We start from the raw sequence: 22910 nt of genomic DNA on the forward strand, positions 1-22910 counted from the left end.
GATAAAAAGACACAGTTTCTTTTAGTCTGCACAGAGTTTGGTGCTGCTTCATAAATTTATGGTTTGGGTGCAGAATTTGGGAGGATATTAAAATATTGCGGTATTCCTTGTTGCAGAGAAAGAGCTTTTCTTCCCAACCATTGCCTAAATTTAATGGATTTGATAGCTGTACTTATACTACAAAAGCACACAAATCTATTTGATCTATTTATTCATTTAGTCCATTTTTTTGTTTGTATAACTTATAATTTACAATATTGATGAATGAATTATCATCATTTTTTAACAGGAAGTGGACATGGACAGTTATGAATTTGGTCTGTCCACAGAACATTTCCCCAGAACTATTGCAGATTGTCCAGGTACTCTTAAAGGTGACTCAAGTCCTCCCTCGGCTGTGGCTCATTAGCCCTACTGGAACCCCCGGCTGTTCCAGGTGTGTTAAAAGGCTTTGAATGTCTCACGTGGGGGGTTTCTACACAGTTCGTGCCAACATTTGGAGATTTCCCATAAACTCTCTCCTTTCCCCCACATGCCATGAAGGTTCTTGCCAGGGATACTAAGGTCCTTGGGGATTGCCTTGTACCCTTTAGAGGTCTCGTGGTTGCTAATGACAGCGCTATCCTTAGACAGCTCCTTCGTCTTTGCCATTTTGAAGCAAAAAGAAGTTAAAATGTGACTTTCTGTCGTCATTCATTTGCTAATCCTCAACTTCAGACCAGTCGCAGGCGAGTCAAAATGGGGTTTTTTTGGTTTAGATTCAAGCTGTAGCGCAAATAATGCGAACCCAGATCTAGACCGGGGATCCCAGCGAAGCTCAGGAGGAAGTGCTGCCGATCTACAATCAGAGCCTCCAGGAGACCAACGAGGATTGATTTAGACCCAGGAGGAGACCTGGGAGATGAGTGCGGAGACGTGGTTGCGCTTGGACCCCTGGACCCCAACGGATCCACAGCTTTAGAACGGTTGAGATGTTTCTCAGGAGGGAGATGGCAGTTTTTCTTATAAAATGACCACAACTAAAAATACGAAGCCATGAATGTGACTGAAGTTCGGTGGTGATCATCAGCTTCATCAGCTGCCAGAGCAGCTTCTCGTGATGTCACCAGTGTTGCTAAGCTACAATTTAAACAACCCATCAGTCTAATCTGACAACTTTCACCTTGCAAACGGGAACTACAAGTTGGGCTTTAACTACCGAACATGTTGGTTGGTTATTTCAGAGGATGTGAGAAAGACGGGTTTACTCTCTGAATATAGAGTTGCTGTCATTTCCATAAATGAGATTCCACACTCGCTCTTGTGAAAACTCACACTCAAGGATTTCCTGTGACGGGGGATTCATTGGCACCGCCAGGAGACGAATATAATTAGTTTATATATAATATGCTTATTATTTTTTCTTTTCTAGAGAAAATGCCCATGCAGTCCGTCCACACAGACGCAAACAGTGGAAACGGTCCAAAAAGTTTGGCACGACTCAGAACCCAGGAGACGTCCTGCTCTGATAATGCTGTGTGGTTAAAAGCAATGCATTCTGGGACTGGGGAAGAAATGCTATTAACGCTTGTCGCTGCGGCTACTGACGGTGTAACCTGTGAATTACACAGCGCTTCTTGCCACATCTAGAGCTCCTGCTCCGAAGTATCCAGCACAGGCGTGCATGTGAGTATGTGAGTGGCGGCTACCATTATTTCAGCGGGGTTTTAAGGTCCGCGTGAACGCTCGTCTCCCCGCCGCATTGCAACATATTCGAAAGCGGAATTTGCAGCTGTTAATGGACGTGGGAAGGCCGAATGCATCTAAACGGAGCAAAAGCATAAATTTAAAGTCATTATGTTCACACTCATCACAATATAGATATAAAAGAGTGAAGGACATAAAGGGGGGGAGATAGAGTGAGAGAGGCTGTGAGAGCGTGCGTGCGTGTGTGGAGGGGGGATAATTTATGTAAGAACTGAGTATAATGACTAGATTGACGTCATTCATCACACTCACTTACAGAGCACGAGGACAGTTTTGCTGCACTTTAAAAAGAAAAGTGTAAATTTAAGGTGATGATCTGTTGGATCCGTAAACAGGGCGGGTGTAACGTCGCTGCGTCACCACACCGCTGTAAATAACCTCATAAACCGAGATATATTGATCATAGTTCAATATGTGCATCGCCTCTTAGTAGGTCTCGTTCCTGCTGTCAAACGGTTCTGTGGCTTCTAAACCGGGGCTTCACAAAAGGCACCGTTTGTTTGATCCTGCTAGCGATTACGCAGGTACAATGTGCACAATGTGCTGTAAAATGGAAACCTTTTCTGCAACTATAATTAAGTCTAAGCTGATTAACGAGCTCTGCGTGCTAGTGAGAACTAATTATTTTGGTCTAATAGGTTCTTCAGCTTGTACCGAACACCCATGAAGAACAGGTTAGCTCCTGCTAGCATTGGGAGGGCATCGCTTCAGTTTTGACAAAAGCTGTAGTCCTAGAATGAGCCAAGATGAGGATGAGGATGATGATGAAGCTATAAAGATATCTCAAGAGGGCATCACGCTAGAATTTTGGGAAACCTCAGGATATGCTAAGAAGCAGGGAATGTTAGCTAATCAATAGCTAAAAATTACTCCAGTGTTAAGAAATAATCTCTCTGAGGTGTTTGTATGTACTGTGAGAAGCAGCCCGGAAGTGTTTTCACCTTCTCTTAAGCATCCCATTAACAAAAATGTTCCCATCCCTGATCTACTCAAAGAGTAGCTGAAGAAGCTAAATCAGCTGTTGTACAGGCTTGAAATTCTCTATCGAAACACATACGAGCTGATCGCTCATCACTCCGATTGCTTGTCTAGAAAGTCAAAGCCTTTCTGAAGCGGGTCAGAAAGAAGTCAGCTAAAACAGTAGATGTTCCAGAGAGATTTAGGTGTTGCATTAGTGGTGCAGTCAGGAAAGCTACCAAGAGACATTTAGCCACCGAGAGGACTGCAAGCCAAGCAGAAGAACTGCCCGGAGCAAGTGTGCGTTTACACGTGGGTATAATGCGCGTGTCAGATACGCAGGAAGACTTTTTTCTAATCTAATAGGAGTTTTACGAGCAACCATAGCGCTACAAAAAAACTCAGATTGGCGCTGATGGGACGGCTGCATCGGCGTGTTCAGCTGAAGACAAAGCGTGAGGCGGTGATCCGTCCGTCCATCCAAACCAAGTCTGACTTTATCGTATCCTATATTGTGTCGGTTTAAGGTGCTGTACAGCAAACAATTAAGACTCCGACGCCGCGGTGCCAGGCGCTTTTATTGCTGTTTAAATAACAAGAGATAGACGTGGAGAAGTGCCCTACATTGATATTGGGGGCCTTTATTTTTCCATTCCGCTCCGCCTGACTTCACCGGCCCGGGCTCATTGCTATTGTGGACTAATAATGGGAAATGAAACAGCGGCAGCAAAGAACATTCCACAACAAACCCATTATGTCAGTCTCACACATTCTGCTTCACTGTGCATGTCAGTGAACGACTTTATGTCTCAATCGGGACAATGCGAGCGAACGGAGTTGATCTCTTCCAGCACCTCACTGCTTGTGATTGGTTTAATTTCATCATCGTGTGTTTATAAAGGGCTGAATGAAACCCAAGTCTGGGAGGAAGGAGAAACGCACCGTTTTCCCAATAAGCTGCTATTGTCGCCGTGGACAACACCGATCAAGGGATTCACACGGTGAATTTGTGAATGTACTTGTCAGGAAATGAAGAAGAATGATTGTGAAAATGAAAGTAATGTAGCCCAGAGTTGAGTTCCAACTATCCACCAAACCCTTTGAAGCCTGAAGGTTCTGACCCAAAAGGTCAAAGGTCATTGGCAGCAGTAGTCCAGTCTGGGCTGGGAGTTTCTTTTGCTGACCCTTGAGCAAGGGATCAAAATGCCCAACTGTTCATTGCGACCTCTCACTCTCAACTATGTTCACGTGTTTTTTGTTAACGCACACACGTTAAAATAAAGAGCGTTAAAACAAGAGGTTGATAAACTTCATCGTTACAGTTTCTCAAATGGTGGTTAAAAACTATGGTGACTCCAATTTGTTGTTTAGGCTGGGAAAATCCCCCACGGTTGCCCCCCCCACCCCCCTTGTGACGGCTATAATATGTCACAATATTTCAAAGCAAATGGCCCAATTCTCTGCATGAGGCTACAATAGCATCACAACACCGTAATGAATCAAATTAAGTGGAATGTCAGCGAGGCTAGCCGAGCTCCCCCGCTGAGGAGAGGAATTTCACACTTCCAATTTGTCTCACCCTGTCCACCTTGACATATATACAGTCTACTAAATACTTACATACATACGCACAATATATTGCGCATACATACAGGAAATGAAAGGTTGCTATCGGGAAACATAAAAGGAAATAAATTCAGTTGTAAAATAATTTGGTTTACCAAGTAGCCAATTTTACGAAAAATGTCCTTGGCTGTCTGTATACATCCAGAGGATGGGGACATTGACAAGCTTGTGTCTTATACTCATGCATGACAACATACAACGGCATAGATGTCGAACGTATTTGCCCATATGCTGTATCAGAAGCAGCTTCCCCTGATGCCTCTGAGTTCATTAAGACACTACCCAGTTTCCAACCACTCTACGGGATTTGGCTGCCAGTGTTCTTCCCCCACCCCAGTAATCTACAGTTATTTATAAAACTGTTTGAAAAGCATAAAGAAAAAGAATAATCAAGGGGCAGCAGCGTGTTTGTATGTTCATGTATGATCACGTTGCCAGGGCAGAACAAGCGGCCTTATCGGGAGTCGTGCTTCTGGTGGAAAACAGAGGCTAAATGAATTGTTTTTGTGGTCACTCTCCTAAGCAGAGGTTAAATCCTACATGGCAGACTGCTACGATTTACAGAGAAAAGAGAAAGAAGCAGCATGAGATTATCTGTGACCTTTCAGTCTGGTTCTAATCCATACTTTGCAATATTGTCCTCCAGAGTCAGGAGGGCATAAATCTCTTGTATGACACTGAATATAGGAGCACTTAACAGGCAAATGAGCAGTAGAGAACAGAGGATATTACACACAGTAATATAGCTCACTTTGAGCAGATTTTGTTACGAGTACATTATAAACAGATGAGCGCGTCCAACTTTCATTAATCACGGGGGATTTTGCCTGGGTGCCACGCAGAGAAATCCATATTCACATTTTTTTTTCACAAGGCAATAAAATGTGGAGAAATAAACAACAAACAACTGTAAAACAGCTGTATTTTAGTGTAAATTCAATTGTAGACCTGCGAATGGGCGAGACCTATAGGCCCAGCTAGCATGTTTGAGATGTCGCCAGTCACAAATCACGTAGCCCATAATGTCTCAGAGGCACAGGGAGAAAATGAATATAGGAAACGCCAAAAGACCGGCTCTATATATAGCAGGTAATCTGTCATCACATTTTTGTCACCTCCCTCCCACTCTTTACTGGAGAGAAGGATTGATGTTCAGAAGATCAGATGAAGAGTCTGAGAGAAAGAGGACCCAAAGATGTGTGTGTGTGTGTGTGTGTGTGTGTGTGTGTGTGTGTGTGTGTGTGTGTGTGTGTGCGAGTGTGTGTGTGTGCGGCTCTGTGGGATGCAGCGGCCACATTGAAGGAAATAGAAACACAAAAGAGGGTTTATTAGTGCATAAGAGGAGCGTAGCGCAGGGTGGACACGTTAGGGCAGCCGCCCCGAAGTCCGGAGCCGCACATCGTTAAATGGTAATAAATAGAAGTCCATGAAGGGCTGAGTGTGTTTGAAGAACACTTTGAAGAACAAGACGCTGGGCAAGCTGTCCCTGATCGACCCATGAATGGGGCACGGGTGTGTGTAGGAGGGAACACACAGCAAACAAGCAGATTAGCCACAGCGGATACGTCCTCTTCCAAAGGGACGGCACACAGAACCCTTATATCGTCTGTCAGAAGCTTCTCCTGCACTTCTACATTCAGCAGTTAGTCGATAATTCCACACGTGTCTCATAAGAATGCATCAGCGTATGTGTCTGTAGCAAAATTACCATGATAGGACCATTCTCCTGTCATCTATTACAGCACGGGCACCCAGCGGTTAAAAATAAACCTCCCAGAAATAGAATATTCAAAAATATTCCTCAAGTGCATCCGCATGCCTCTCGAGTTATTCACAATAATTACGTTAGCGGATTCGATCCACAACACACAGGACGAAGACAGTAAAGCGACCAGGACATTGTCCAACGCACCCCGAGACAAGGCCACACATCTAAATGCCAGACAAACATCTCATAGGTGGGTGTCTCATAGTGCAGTGGGTGGGACACAACCGCTAGGGGTGGACAATTGGCCTAATTTGCATGTGAAACAGCCTTTGCAGCCTCACACCTCCGGCCTGACATAGATGAGTGTTTTACCTGCCGGGATGTGTCCCAAGCCTCTGATGGGTACTAATGAAAGGCCTTACAGGTGATGTGCACTAATAGCTATGGGAAACTGGGAATCATTAAAATAACTCACCCACTCGCACAGTAGATGGGGACGGTTAGCTAACTCCATCTAAAAGTTGTCCCTCTGTATAATTCACTCTGGTATGAATTAAATATATCCGGTGGCCTTTAAAAAAACACGATAGCTGCCACTTGGAGCTCTGGATTGTTGCACAGCAGATGTCTTCGAAGCTGACAAGTGGACATGTAACAGGAAAAAACTGACATTACCGCTGCGTTTATCACGTGGGCTGCGAGCTTCCCGGCAACACCTGCGCAGCCTTTAGCTTCAGCTAGAGAATCCCAGGACGGGGGGGGATCCTGCCAGACGTCTGTGACAGAGAGGACATCAGCCACTTCCCCACTTTGTCCCTCGTGACCGTCCGTCTGAGCAGATCAGCCTCAGCGAGACTCTAGCAGTAAAAAATTCGTCCCTCCTGGTGGTACGACGCCCAGGCACCCAGGTTACCATCTACGGCTTACCAAACCACCGGGATGTGCTATGTTCCATCGCATCTTTGAAGCCAGACTTGCAGTCCCCAAAGAGGCTGCAGCCGTCCTAATTTATCCTTCAGGAAGCAAAGAGCTGAACTCTTGTTGATCAATTTCTCCCAGACTCACGGTATCTTGGAGAGATTTCATCAGCTGTCTAATTCTTATTCCTTTTTTTAATAAATTCCAATGAGCACAAACACGCTCGGTTGCCTCGTGTTATTTCCTGGTCACGCGTTGTTCTGATTGGAGTCTGTAATTGGATGGTATTGATCACTAGGGAAGAGAATTAGGGCCACCTGTGATGAAAAAATTAGGGGAGGGAGATTTTTTCTTCATGCAGTTCAAGAAAAATGTCCAAATTTTGAGAATAAAGTCAATAGGTGCAAAAAAGTTGCGTTTTGGGGGGATTTTCATAATAGAACACAAGTTTAGGACCATATAGGAAGCGGCAAAGCCATCTTCAGCATTGGGTCTCTTATATGGATCATTGTGTTTGTGAGCTAAAAGAGAAAGTATCTGTTACTACAGCCGAGCCCAAAGTATTAGGACTCCATAGAATGTTGACATTTTGACATTTTTATATATGACAGGCAGGAAATTCAGTCTCACTTTCATCCAAGCTTCTTTTCCCTGAGGAATCCCAAGAGTACTCAGAACGTCGGCCGTGAATATATGATAAGAAGCCTGCTGAACAAGTGAACCACTCGTAATTAAAAGGCTTGAAAAGACGGCTCTGGTAATCGTCTTAGACGCGTAGTCTTCAGCCGACAGTTGATACAGATCATAATTCTAAATTATTACAAGAGTTCACATAATGGGGGAAGAAGGTTAAATGAGGTAGACAACCCCCCCCCGGACGGGGTGTCAGTGATACGTTTTACGGTGCTGTGACAAATCTAAAAATGTTGCAGACGTTATTATGTACCAACATGTACCATCCGTATATTCCACATGTGCTTTTTAAAGCTCCATATACGCGTTGAGGACCTCCATCCAGAGCTGTTTTTAAAAATAAGCAGATGCTGTGTGGATGAGTGAGGCAGGTCGCAAGGGCCAGTGTCAGGTGGCCACTTATGAAAGTGTTGTGTCGGGGTAATAGGAGATCTGAGGAAATTCCAAATTTACACACGCACACACACACACACACACACACACACACTTGTATCTTTGTGAGGACTCATTAACCATCACAAGTAAACTCAAAGGCTTCCCTAAACTCACCCCCCCCCACACACACACACTTGTACTTCTATCTTTGTGAGAACTCTGACATAATGAATTTAAGAGCCTTCACTCTCACACTAACATCACAAGTAAACTCAAAGGCTTCCCTAAACTCAAACCCCCCCCCCCCCCACCACACACTCACACACAGTCTAAATTACTAACCCATTTGCCTAAAAGCTGTAATTAGTAAGAGAAACTAAATTAATTACAAGTCAGGAAAGCAAACAAGCTATTTTTATAAACAGAAGGGGATACAAAATGAACTTAAAGTGACACAACAGGAAATACCCAACGTGTGGATGCCACCATGTACGTTTTGAGTTGTTTTAAAAGAAGAGCCCAATGCCTGGACCTGGATTTCAAATTAAAGAAATGAAGGAAGGACTTCTGGAAGAGGGACAGCTGTCCAAGCATGTCTCTCTGTTGGGGCTCAACAGTCCAGCTTCTTCAGGAGACCTTAGACCGAAGCGAATTCTTGATATGTGTACGAATAGTTAGCATTCACATTCGTCAATCGGGTCAATAATAAGAGTTAAAAGCATTTTTAAGAATAATACTAAGAATAATACTAGAATGCGTGATTACTAACTCCCTCCTCTCTGATCCTTCTACTGCTTCCACGTGTGTGTGTGTGTGTGTGTGTGTGTGTGTGGTGTGTGTGTGTGTGTGTGTGTGTGTGTTCTGATGTGCTTTTCAAAAATTCAAGAACTAATACAATCATACTGACTCGATTTTCACACAACAGAACAATGGTTGTTTGTTTCTTTTCCCACGTATGAAGAGACCCACGTTGCTCGGAGACCATTCTTATCCATTAAATAAGGCAACAGCCCTAAAACAGGTGACGCTGACGGCCATTAAAAAAGAATGTAGTTCTACTACAGAGCCATTTCAGCTCACTGTTCTTGGATTGTGTCATAGCACTTATTGTATCCTAAAGGGAGAAAAGGGACAAAGGCTGGAAGACAAGTGAGCCTGTGATGCCTGTTGATAATGGATTGGGGTCAGATACTGAGGATATGATCTGCTTACTGGTGCAGTTTATGTGTGTGAGCCTAAGCTAGCATGTACATCTGGAGTTCATGAATTTGTGATGTCATTAGCTGTTGAGCCAAAATGTGGTGATCTCCTAGTCCTCTCTCTTTTTTTTAAAGGTATCCGGCTTCATAGAGATGGGAGTTGGTGGATTTGATCAGGTTTCACTCTAGCAGATGCACGCACTCACTAATCTATGTAGTTAATATTAACTGAGGTGTGTTCCTCTGCAGGGACCCGCTGTATATGTCTGACAACCATGTTAATGATTTACTCGTGTCCAACACGGAGAATTCCTCTCAAAGGAGGCCAGGATGGTCGTGTTCACATCACCTCAGGTGCACGCCTCCAACAAAGAGCTCGACTTCGCTTAGAAGCATCAATGGAAAGGAGGAGGGCTGCGGTGGGTTTGAAGCTGAGAACATCTGAAGCGGTGTGGCGGGAAAGAGGCTTTTCCCTCGGCAACTTTGCGCTCCTTGCTGAGCACCATGACAGCGTTCTCTGTTTCTATACAAAGGATAATTAATTCCTACATTTGTGAGTCCTGTCACAAGTGTTTAAGCTAGTGTTTTCATTCTATTGCTATGCTACACATAGTGAAACAGTCAAGCATATAACAGCCAGGTTAATGGTGTTGGCAATGAAAATAACGCGCAAGGGAAACATTTTCGGGGGTTACCGGTAGACTGGGAATAGAGGCAGCTAATCAGCCAAACATAAAAACAGGAGTAAAAGTAGCAACGGCAAAAGACTGCGGTGCTGTTTGATCTAATGATCCCCAAGTGACAGCAACCTCAGCAACATGAGAAGCTCTAAAAATACCAAGGGTGTGAGGAAGAGCTACGAAAGATGCGGGAAGGGAAGGCAGCAGCACCAGTGGTGATCGGTGCACTTGGGAGAGAGGCTCCAGCAGATTCCAGGAAGAACATCTGAGCTCTCTGTCCAGCCAAGGAACAGCTGAGCTCCAGACTCCTCTATCTATCTATCTGTCTGTCTGTCTGTCTGTCTGTCTGTCTGTCTGTCTGTCTGTCTGTCTGTCTGTCTGTCTGTCTATCTATTGAAGTAAAATGAAGCATAGAAAGTACTAAGAAAAGTAAAGTAGGAAGGGAAAAAAACTGGAATAATGACAAAAATTGGTTGAAGCAGGGGGAGGAAATGCACCGAGCGGGACATTAACAAGGAAATGAGAGTAGAGAGAGATTCTGTGCACTAAACTGTGGTAACAGAGACAGCAGATGGTGGGGATTATTGTGGACTAAAATACTTTATCTACACAGGGAACGCCACAGAGACATAAACCATTACCGAATCCATCAGCCAGAAATAGACCAAACCGAACTTAAGGTTTACATCATCGTACTGATGCAACAGAGTGACAGCTCCCATCTTAAAAAATACATATACATCTTTTTAATATTATTTATGAGCCCATGCATTAAGATGGTTATGTCACAGGCAGACATGATTGATGTTCTGCTACAAGATAATGTAGGTTACAAAAATCTGATATTTGCATCTCTCTTCGCTTAAGGAAGATATATTGACATGTCCTGCATGTATTTGTGTGTATATTTTAGATATCCTTTGAAAAATACAAAAAACTTACATTTTCCTCTGAATAGTTCGAAGTATGAACCTGTCAAAAGAAAGAGCACATAATTAGTGTTGAATTAAAAGTTAATAAGAATGATTTAATTCGCGTTTTACAATTTGGTCTTTCGTTAGTTGGACTAAAATAGCGGCATCGGGTCCTTTAGAGTTTTACATTATACTCTTGTCTGTGTATCCTGAGAACTCCAAAATATAATCATTTACTATTATATTTATAATTTATTATTAAGCATTACATTTGTTTGGTTCACCTGAGAAAAAAACGTAATATTTGAGACGAAACGAACAGGTCAGAACATTTACAGCTAGCTTATATTTCAGTGTGTTATAAGGGACATAAATAATCACAGACACCACGTACATAAATGCTACATCCACTAAAAGCTGTGTGTGTGTGTCCGCTTGCGGCAAGAAACCCAAGTCGATAAGGATGTGCTACGGCGGATAACATCTTGGCGATGTCCCATCTTATCTGGGACATGTGTTAACCTTTCGGCACTTCACAGTGACTTAAAGTCTGCCGGCATTTAATACCGCAGTGAGATTCTCTAGTCAGCTGAGGTTTTAGGCACACTTGCTATGGTTAAAGGCTTTCTGGCCGCTCAAATCCGCTAGGTTAGAGGTTAGCTCTCGGATGAACTAATGTACGAGGTCGAGAGGTTCTGGCGAGATATAGCAGGGTTCACCTCGATCTCTTGGGTTCTGGAACCAATGTGCTTGACAGAAGCTGCACTCTACCACTCTGGCGTTGCCCTAAATGAGAACTCTCGTCCAGGTGTGGACATACTTATTGCCCACACCCGGACGAGAGGGTAACCTCTCCCCATCTTGGGCGGGTGGGGGGGGTACATCCTGAATGTTGTTCAGACTATCTACCTTTGGGGTATTTGGTTAGGACACCTCCTGGGCACTAGAAGACCGAGGGCATATGGGAGAGACTATGTCTCTCAGCTGGCCAGGGAATGTCTCGGGATCCCCCAGTAAAGCTGGACAAAGTGACCAGGGAGAGGGACATTTGGGCCTCTGGATGGATGGATGGATGGATGGATGGATGGATGGATGGATGGATGGATGGATGGATGGATGCATCTTGTTTCAGCAATAATGAAGTCCCAGTGGAAAATTGAGCTGTAACTTATAACCAGACTCCCTCGGATCACTAATTAGTGTCTAAGCAAGGTAACAATTATTAGGTAAAATGAGAGAGTGAAATAAGAGAGAAAGAGAGAGAGAGAGAATGGGTCAGCATCAGTGTTTGTATGCTATTGAACAATTATCGACAGTGACATGGAACAGCTAATTAAATCCTTCCCCAGTCCCGAGTATGAAATAATGATTGGGCTTGGATGCAAAGCCACAACAGACGCCATTGACGTGAGGCGTCAGGCGGAGGCCGTTGATGCGGATTCATTGACGAGTTTGAAAAACAACATGATGAGCAGAAACGCTGAAGCGACGGCTCAGAAAAACTCTTTTCGCTGTGCAACATGTTTGTTCTTTAAAAGTCCGGAACTTTAAAATAGCATCGTGCTTGTGGGTATATAAATAAACTATAAAAAGAGAAAACATGTCATAGAGAGAAAGTGAGATTAAAAAAAGAGAATCGCCAATTCATTCGAGAATACATAATTGAAACAGGCACTCGAAAGGGTTCTGCCTTGAAATCCTTGAGCCTTGAGCCTTGAGTCAAGGCTAAATTATGTAAATCAGCTCCTACATAACAGACATGTTCCTTGTTCACACAAGCACCTTTAAACTTTTCAAATGCTTTTATGCTGCTTTTGAGTCAAATGTTTTAAAAGTTTAGGCCAGGGCGTCTTTTTGTCCCAAAGGTTAGAGTAGACGTACAAAAAATAAATAAATAAACTCATCTCCTATTCCAAAGATTAACAATTTTACAAGTAAGAGGCAGTAACTTCATTCTCTCTCTCTCTCTCACACACACACACACACACACACACACACACGCATGCGCACACACACACTGCAATAAGCAAAGCCCTCAAGTACTGACGTTTTTCACTTTTAAGAGTGGAAGTAAAGGAAGAAAACGGTCCTTGGCAGAGGCAGAACTGCGGCTCCGATAGAGACAAACTTTCTTGCCTACTGGCCAGTTGAACCAGAAGGTGTTTACCAGCAAGTGAGCAGCGATGCTGGAGAATCCTGCCCAACGCTCCTTTGAGAAAATTCCGGGAACGATACTGGCTGCAACTATAAAAACACGGTTTTCTTACCCATGTGATTCTCTAGCTAGCAGAATTATAATTAAGCTGTTTGTTTTAGGCTTTAAATGGAAAACATGGAGTGGAAGACAACACACAATGTCCTCAAGAGAGCTGTGAAACATTAGAACAAACGTCACATCCAAAAAGGCTCCTTAAATATGTTCGTCTTGTTTTATAAAGAGAAATTTGTTTGTTTCATTTGCTAGTCTGTGAGCCTCCGGGGTCCTAACCTACATTCACTACAAAGAGTGTTAATCATTGATGATCAGACCTTTTAATATTGCTCATAGAATATTTATGCACGTGTGAATAAAGCAAATAAATAAAAATACTGCACGTCTTTTCAGGGAACACTTGTTGCCTGGAGATTATTAATGCCAATTTTCCACCTCATGCTAGTTTTGTCCATAGGGAGGTTTTTGTTTTTGCAATAATACTTTTTTTTTGCGTCCCCTCGGTCCAACTGTCAAAGAAGCCAAAGCAATAATAAAAATACCATAAACCAGATTACTCTTTGATTGGGGAGAATCAGAACAGACCAAAAAAAAAGCCTTATAACAGTGACTTTCTGCTGAAGAGGCAATACAAAGCCCATACATGCAGCAGTGACAGCTGGTCAAAAGGCTGCCTCTGCCAAAAACAATCAATAACGAGGCTTTAATTCTCAGTTACTGTCTTAGATGAAGGTTAGGAGAAGCTGGTGGAGCCGATCGCAGTGTTTGCTGTGCTAACAATACAGGGGTGGATTATCTGGCTTTCAACGCGAGTGTTAAAATCCAGATAAATCTGTTGTGTAAATCCCAATAAATGTTACATAAATCCCAATCCAAATATGACCCATTGGGCCCAAATCTGATAATAGTCTCTGAGACTTTAGGAACATCAGATTAACCTGAAGTGTTGCACAATTGTGCCAAACTGTTTAAAAGAAAACCCTGAAAACCCTGATCCTATGTGACAACCAGGGAATTCTTTGTTTTTGATATATTTATATGATTTTTACATGTGATTTTAATTATAACTGCAACACCAACAAAAGTTAGCTTGTTTGTTCTGGCTGAGTGTGTTAAAATGGAGGAGCATTGTGAACATTATACAGTGGGACCTCAACCTACGAACGTCTCTACATGCGTAAGTTTCAGGTTACGAAACGTCTCAACGGGGAAATATTTCCTCTTGTTACGAAAAAAATTTCAGGATACGAAAGGCAAAAATACGCTACCGCTGCTACTCGCAGCTCGCGGAGTTTAGCGAACGCAAACGTGCTTGTAGCTGCTCTGCCATTGGCTATTGCCTAGCATCTTCCTGTAATCCCATTGGCTAGGAGGGACGTCAATCTGTACAAGTCTGTGTGTATACAAGTGTCTTCCTCGTCGTCTTCGGGATTATTGTGGGTGTTCGTATGTTTGTCCATTAGATGGCGGTGTTACCACAAGTGTTAACGTTCGTTGCTAGTAATGACGGCTAATGTAAGATTAGCCTGTAATAAAGTTCATTTTGTTCCTGGAGAATGCTTGCACTGAATTCCTACATTTATTGTGCGGTAATCCAATTGTAACATGTATTTGTTTTGATGCATTTTTATGATTTATAAAAAAAAATTATGTCCGAATTTTTGGGGGCTTGGAACGGATTAGGGCATTTACATGGAAAACGCATCTCTACTTACGTAATTTTCAGAATATGAAACAACTTCCGGAACCAATTAATTTCGTAAGTAGAGGTCCCATTGTACAGAAATGTCGCGTTCTCATGTCGATGACAATACAAAGAACGTCTGCGTGTTTCATTCTTCACTCCTGAAAATCAATCCCCGCTACAAGATGGTGCTCTACTGTAAAAGAGCAGGTGTTGTTGCTGGAGGGAGCTAAGGCCACTCTCCTCCTTCTCTGGTGCTCTAATCACCAACGGCGTCACGGCAGGCTCTCCTTTTCCATATCTTCACCTCTCTTTCACCTCTTGGCGTGTCGCTTCTAGCGCTCCTTCATCCTGATGTTATTTACATTTCTGCACTGATCCTGTTGCATCTCACAGTCAACTTCTTGGAGTTCCTCAGAGCAGCTGCTCTGTGATTAGAGGAGTTGACTGAATTATCCACCCTGTGTTTATAAAGGTACTTTCAGACCAAGACAGGGTGACCAGTAATGGACTGGTAACCTGTCTAAGCTTCTTGCCTTTCTACTGGCCTCTTGCCCTGAATGCTGGAGTCGGCTCCACAGCCCGTGTGAGTCTAATGAGGACTAAGCTTGGGTTCAGAGACCACTCAGACACGGTGTCTCCTTCTCAAGACTTGTCATGCATGTCTGCTATTTTAAATCCTGCTGCAAATTCTTTTATATTTGCTCTTCACGAGCTGCTCCACAGTTTAGCTACACAGGTCAATGTTGGCCATTAAGACCTAACAGAATAGCTTCTTTTTCTGGCTTATTCAGAAATGTATCCTTCTGCATAAACACTCAGGCAACAATATTAATCACTCAATATAAATGAGTGAGCCTTAATGATTGACGTTGGAAGCAAAGTAAGGACACAAACGGAGAGCCGAGAGACGGACACGTTTTTTGTAATTAGCATTTCCAACATGAGGAACGCTGGGAAAAAGAAATGCAGCCCTAGAAGTAAAAGTAACTCTTTAACTTTAATCATAATAAGAAGAGACACAACTTCATCCACAGTGAGGTTCAGCTGAGAAGCCAAAGCAGGAATGAAATAATACAAGATAACAGTGAAACGAGGACAAGTGAAACAACAGAAAACAGGATATTGACATTAGCCATAACTGAAAGAATAGTAGAGTTTTAATATCTATGTGGCATCAAAATCACACAAATATAGTATCATTATATTATACCGCACATTTATAGCATCGGTAGAATAGCATCACTATTTTAGTGTATTCTGTCCAAACTACTTTTAGAAACCAGAATCAGAACATTTGCATTCAAATATTTGTGTACATGTGGTGCAATTAGTGAATTCTGGACACGTAGGAGAATACTCTTAAAAAACCACCAATCTAAATTATTAAGACAAAAGAGTAAAGACATTTTAAGTCTAATACATAAATATCAGAGAAACTTCAGAAACATGAGCGATGGCTTGATGGTTTATACATATTTAATTATGTAAAGAAATCCCCCTGAAATCAAAGCTCCATGCTCACGCCTCTGAAGTAAATCCTGCATAATCACACCGTCCAGATCTTCGTTATCTCCGAGAAGAAGAATGTCTCGGGCTGTAATTAGGCCCGAGTGTAAAATGAAACCTCCTGGTCAATGATCCGGGACGATAAAGCAAGCTCGCTCAAAGATAATGCACCAACAGGTTGGGGCAATTAAGACATGACTGAAAGACTTGTAGCTTAACTACCCCCCCTACACACACATACCCACACACACACACACACACACATATTAACTGAGCAAGATTTGATTGTGATTAGCGTGTGAGGAACGATAGTAAGAGGCTGTTGAAGCCAGCTCAGCTGTATGTGAAAACCAGTTTTCACACACGCATAACTACAGAACACATCCCCCCACAACACACACCCAGATGTTAACGTCAGTCCGTTTGGACCCTCAGCTATCCAGACCTCCAAATTGGTCCCAGTGAGATGTGGAAGCTAAGACCACCGGCCTGACCTTTAACTCGCCATCCCAGAGAATTACTCCCCGTCAGCCAAATCGATACATTCAAAAGCAGGGAGAGACCCAGCTCAGATCTCCAGGATCACTGAGCTGCAGCTCTGCCTAATGAAGATAATGGTGAGGACCGTCCGCCCAGAGGATCTCCACAGAGAACTCTTCAAAGGTGGTTTTAAAGTGATCTAGTTTCAAAGAGGCAAGAGTGTCCACGTCTTTGCGAACCCAAATGGCAAGAGGCAGCAAGAACGGTACACTCTAGATTAATTCTGATGTGTATCCATCTCTGATTTTAATAGAAAAAGAGTCACTGAACACCTCAAGTGAGCTCCGTTTAAAATAAAAAAAACCCATGAGATCACATTCAGTTGTATTTGTCAGCCTTTGTATCATTGTGGGGACTATTCTCCCACCTTAGCCACCGGTGCCAAAATTAAGAACAGCTCCTCTATTCATCAAAATTAGCCATATCGCATCTGCGTCAAATAGAACATCAGCAATATTGGTTGTGAAACACAAACCCCTTTGTCTGCTAATTAAAGCAGATTTCCCTTCTGTGCTCTGAATAGAAATGATTCCCTTTCAATTCTCTTATGTTTGGAAACGTTTTCTGTTCAGTAGGAGATCCACCAAACTCAAAACCAACGCCGCTTCGGATCGGCAGGACTCGCGTCTCGAGAGTCCAAGTTGAAATGGATGATGAAATCATGTATGTCTACGTTGCGAACGGTCTCTCTTCGGTCACGTCATTCCCAAAGCGGAGCTCCTCACAGACGGGCTCCGCTGAGACGCGGCCAACAGTAGCGTCTGTAGGAGTGGACTCCCGGTAGGCTGCACCACTGGGCCCGGCCACCATGACCAGGCTTCAACCTGGCAGACAGAGGCTCCCTTGTTTTACAGAACCATGTTGACAGGAAACATAATACATTCACATGATAACGAGCCAGTGAACACACACCCTCTGTGCGGCTGAGCTTTCTCTCCCTTACACACACACGCACGCAGCTCCACAACATGACCAACACACACCGAGATACTACACAGCAGAGCAAGTTAAGAAATAACACATAACCACAAAGCCCTCAGTGTGATGCAAAAGACCATCTCATTCTCGTCTCCAAGGAGACCAGCACACAAAGCGGGTGCCTGGCGGAGGCAGACTGGCGTTTAACATTTACTGTAGCACTTGACAGTGCTTCCAGACGCTGTATTGACTTTTTAATGACAAGGAAAGAGCCACACGGATTGGGGAGGGGGGGATGCTGCACACGATAAATGAACTGTAGTATGGAGATTTTTAAAAAAGGCTTATTTTTAGTTTGTGATAAATTACAAATTACTGACAGAAGTGGCGAGATAAGCGTTGTTGAGTGATGTGATCACGTAAAACACCTCTGAGAATCAGGAGGAAGGTGCGATTTCAGCTGATGTGACGAATGCGCAAAGCTATTAATACTTTTGCCCGCCTGAGACGAGCTTCGGGGGGGTGAAAATGGAAATGCAGACTGTTGTTTTTCTTCATGTTCAGTCACAATAGCAACACAATGTCCTCAAAGGAACGAGGCCGGGAGGAGTCTTTGATTCGCAGTACTTCCATTATTCCTGCTTTCATGTTGTATGTGGAAACATTTCATCCCACGGGCTTTAGGAGTATCTAAGAAACTTTTGACAACCCCCCCTCTCTCAGTAAGCATGACAATCACAGTAGCATAATAGTGCACATGCACGTGGGGGGCAAATGAACCCTCTAACATGAGAGCCAACGCAACATGTGAAGAAATGAGCTGTTCTCCTCTGTGAAATATGAGTATCACAGGGGCCAGATGGTCCACAAGAGGGGTCACGGAATCGACTGCACAGAGTTTGAGAGCCTTTATTGCAGCCACCCGCTCATCATAGAGAATGAAAGTGGCAGCTAATGACCTGTAATATTCCTTTGCGTCAACACCCACATCACCTGCAGCTGAAAAGGCCCGGCGAACAAAGACAGTTAATAACCGTGTTCGAGACTCCGGCTTGCGTCACGCCGTCTCCCACAAAGTCGGGCTCCGTGTGTTAAACTGGCTTCTGCAGCGGATCGCCCTGATCTACACAGCCTAGAGCTCCCATCCTCAGATCTTATTCTTATTGTTCTTTGAAAGTTTGTGCATTATTCGTGAGGGAGAAAGGGGCTCGGCTCGTATACTGAAGGTTATTCCGGTTAATCCCTCACCACTGTTCGGACCGCAGCTCTTCCTCACTCATTACAAGCCAACAAACACTGTTTCACCGAAGCCTCGTTTACTCTCACGCCTGAGCTTTATTTATGAACTTTAATTACAGGCCGGCATGTTCATTTAAGCTTCCAAACATGTGTATATCGCTCTCACTCTCTGACATTGCCTTCAGCTGTATATTTATAATGTAGTGATGGACCATTTACTACACAAGAAGACCTTTTTCCAAAATTGGACAGAAGCCCGTGATAATAACGCACTTTCCAGCTGGGTGCACTGGCGTAGCCGATCATGACACGCCATTCTGATAAATTGTCCTCATTTATAACAACTAAACTAAACTAGGGGCTTCTTGGGTGGAGGATGGATGGCTTGAAGTCCCACCATTTTCACTGGGGTTCATATCAACGCTCTTTCTTTATGAATTGCTATTATGTCTCCTTAATGGCTTTATCATGACAGCAAAACCGCTCCATCACTGGCTCTGAACTAATCACACATCCCTGTTGGTCTGCCGTAATTAGGGGTCCAAGTAGGGAAGACAATGCAAGCTTTTTGTCTTTGTAAAGATTATTAACCTCTCAATTTTTATACCCTTAAATACTATCCACTGTAAAAGGCTTTGCATGTGTAGTTGCTCCCCCAGGCCTGTAGGTGGCGCCTAAATAAGTTAACGGGACCTTCTTTCCACAAGCGCTGATCATACAATGCAGTCGCTCAACAAGAGTGAATGTTTGTGTTGTTTTGGAGACCAGAACGATGATAAAGTTAAGCAAATGTGAATATTTATGGTCGTCCTAATGTAGGCCATTCACCCGTAGCTTCTGTATTATATAGAATATATCAATATATCTATAACATCGTATACCGATGTCCCCAACTTTAAAATCTGGATATGAGAAATCCAGATTTTAAAGTAAATATACACCCACACCTTTATCAGCAGGCTTCTATTTATTGCGTAAGTTCTTTAATGAATGTACATGAGGACACAATTTGGAAAGATGAATCAAAATGGTACAAATTTATGTTTGTTAGGTTCATAGTGGCTCATAGTGGCTCCCTCAAGTCCAACTCTGTGTGTATATAAATGGCTTCATAGGCAAGACGTTCCCTTGTGCGTTTCTGAACCGATCAAGTAATGCCAAAGCTATCCTTAATCTATAAGCCAGGGTCACAGTCCAAATGACAGCTATAATCCTCAATAAAACCCATTTCACCAAATGATTTGGCTCTTGGCTTAGTAGTTTACACATTGTTTCATATTCACAAATCACCTCTTGGCATACAAGCAAGGATCAGCAGCCCCAGCTCAGGAGAAGAGGAACCAAGTCTCCGCATCCTCCGGCAGAACCGAGAGGATTTCATTCTCTCGTAACTACCAGAGAATTTTAAAAAATGTTCTATCTTGATGATACCCTGCCCCGAGGTTCTGACATTAACCAGGAATGAGGAATATTAATGTGTAAGGATGATCCCTGTGGTGTCCAGCAGCACTATGATGGCCTGCAGACTGAACGCGGGGCTGTTCTGTGCTGAGGAAGTCAGAACTTACACCCACGCTACGTTCAGTCTTGCCACTGTTTTATAATAATCCAGATCCTTGCACCCACAAGTGGATCACCAGCCTTAAACATGTATGTTTCATTTTACTATCTGACTAAACCATAAGCCCACCTAACTGTGGGGTTTTACGTCGCTGCGTCCAACAATGTGTCCACAAGCTCAGTCAGACAGCTCTGGATCAAACCAAATACTTAAGGGGAATGAATATCAGTCCCCCCCCCAACGGGGATCGAAGCAACAGAGCCCAGGGAGGATTCTGGGGAGGTGATGAGATCAAGCTCCGAGGCGCAGAGCGGCACAACAGCACAAAGAAGCAAAAAAAGGCAGCGCGGCAGAGCAGTATACATCGAGTGTATGAGCAGCATGGAGCGATCAGGAGGGAGCAGGTCAAAGGGAGGGGGTCAAACACCTGCCCTAATGAGGAGAGAGGGTCGCGTGATGGATCAGCTGATCCGGGATCACGCTTGTGAGTCGTCTGTCAGGGCGACTGTGGCTCCGCAGGCTTCTGAGAGAGGACGGAGCAGCTAATTTATGTACGTGGGAAGGAGGGCAGAAGAACGGCGGCCGTGGTTGTTTCCTGCTGCCGCCTTGAGTGCACAAACACGTGGTTTATGACATTTTCCACTTTGTTTTTTCATTTTTGTCTGTTTCACTGTAATTGAACCTCGTTTAATGAAATGTTGAGAAGTTTTTTAAAAAGCGTAATGTTCCAAATCAACAAATAACCATGATTTCCATTTTTTTTTGTTATAAACGAGCAGCTCTATAAAAGAGCGTGCTCCTGTGTGAACATGCACGTGCTTTTGTGTGTTTGGTAAATCCTGTATTACACAAATGTTAGAAGGTTCTAATCTGGTATAAGAAACAGCATATGTATATTCTAAATATCACGTTTTTTAAAAACCTTTATTTGCAAAACAAAGGAAATATAAAGTTGGATGTGAGAACGTTGTGTCCTGTGACGTTGCACAGAAGGGTTCTTGTGTGATTCCCTGCCCCATCCCCCCCCCTCCGTGTCCCTGTGTGCCTCGGTGCTGGAGTCTCCCTGGTTGTTCACATGAATCCGATTTGACACGCTTGTTCATTGTTCACCAGAACAGAACAAGCGGAGACCAACTTCTCCTCTTCATCCCCAGAAAGTCACCTGTGTAGCCACGATGTCTGAGCAGGTAGAAACCCGAAGGGAGAGACGGGAGCGGCCAGAGACAACGCCAGCGTGACCGCGTCAAAATGGGATTTTTAAACATGAAAACAATGAAAATGAATCAACAGAAGATAAAGTTGTGCACATGAATCCATGTACAGCAGCGACGACACAGCTAAAAAGCATCAAGCTATAGGTCAGCTGACCCGTGACCAAAACATCGGCAGATGATGAAAACACGATGCAGATCTTTCGTTGACGTGTCGATGAAGTTCAAAAGCTCCGATCTGCAAAAGGATCCAGCGCAAGTGGGTGAAACCCTCCGACGGAGATGTTTATATGTCTCTGTGGGGACAAAACACAGCGTAGCTGCTCTTTAAGTTATTTAGAACCGCGCCATCAAATGCAGTTTATCCAGGCCGATGCAGCTCTGAGGATTGGTTCTGGGACACAATCGTTCCGGGGGGGGGGGGGGGGCGGTCTCAGACACCAACACGTGTCGAGACCCTTTGTCACACCCCAGCTACACAGGCAGGATCCTCACTTCGGTATCATTACCGTGGAAACCAGCCCAGCTGAGCCTGGTGGTTGGTCTGTGAAGTGACACGGATGCTGACTCGACAGTTAAAGCAACTGGCGGGTTGAATAATATAAATTATACATAGGAATTAAACATATATGATATGGTTGTGGTGGTTGTTTCATATAGCCCAAATGAATTTGATCCTTTGAAACTCATAAAAATGCATCTAGCTTATCGTTGCCACGTGGCTGCCTTTGGAAAAGTCCCATTTTTAAACTGGGGTTATTGAGAATGACTAAAAAGGCTCGACTACAACAGGAGATGTAGCCTTTTAGTTTATAAATAACTAATGGCCGCTAAGAACTCAGGGTATACTTAATGCAGGAGGATCTCCTCTTCATCCCTTGATGTTTTCTGCCTTTATTTTCTCTTCTTTGCGCTATTCTTGTATTTCGTAGATTAGCACATGCATCAGAATCAACATCATCAGGGGGTGAAAGCACAATGGCGGATTGAAGCGCTAAACGCCATCAGACGCCAGCGAAGACGAGCCGTCAAGGAGATGAGCGTGATTAGATTGAGCGCATCAACGTAGCTGGGATACCTTTAACAAGTCAGCCCGCCGCCATCCCGTCGGGTCACGGGACCTGCGTTATCTTTCAGCGTGACCCCTGCCAGCTCAGGTCGCTGGCGCCGCCATGCCACGCAGGCCTGGAGATCAATTAACCGTCTGTTTCAAATTAGGG

The 22910-nt window shown here is 43.7% G+C and overlaps 1 protein-coding gene across 2 annotated transcripts in view; it reads right to left on the reverse strand.

Annotated features, from left to right (window-relative positions):
- Positions 1–22910, reverse strand: part of igsf11 (immunoglobulin superfamily member 11) — a 47651-nt gene that overhangs the window by 20853 nt on the left and 3888 nt on the right. Inside the window, exon 2 of one of the 2 annotated variants that reach the window (XM_057050782.1) lies at positions 10845–10874. The exons of the other annotated variant lie outside the window; for it this stretch is intronic. Coding sequence (XP_056906762.1) covers positions 10845–10874 — 30 coding nt within the window. The remainder of the gene's footprint in view (positions 1–10844; positions 10875–22910) is intronic. 2 annotated transcript variants of the gene reach the window in all.

The sequence above is a fragment of the Takifugu flavidus genome, chromosome 12 (assembly GCF_003711565.1).
Source record: "Takifugu flavidus isolate HTHZ2018 chromosome 12, ASM371156v2, whole genome shotgun sequence".
NCBI lineage: Eukaryota > Metazoa > Chordata > Actinopteri > Tetraodontiformes > Tetraodontidae > Takifugu > Takifugu flavidus.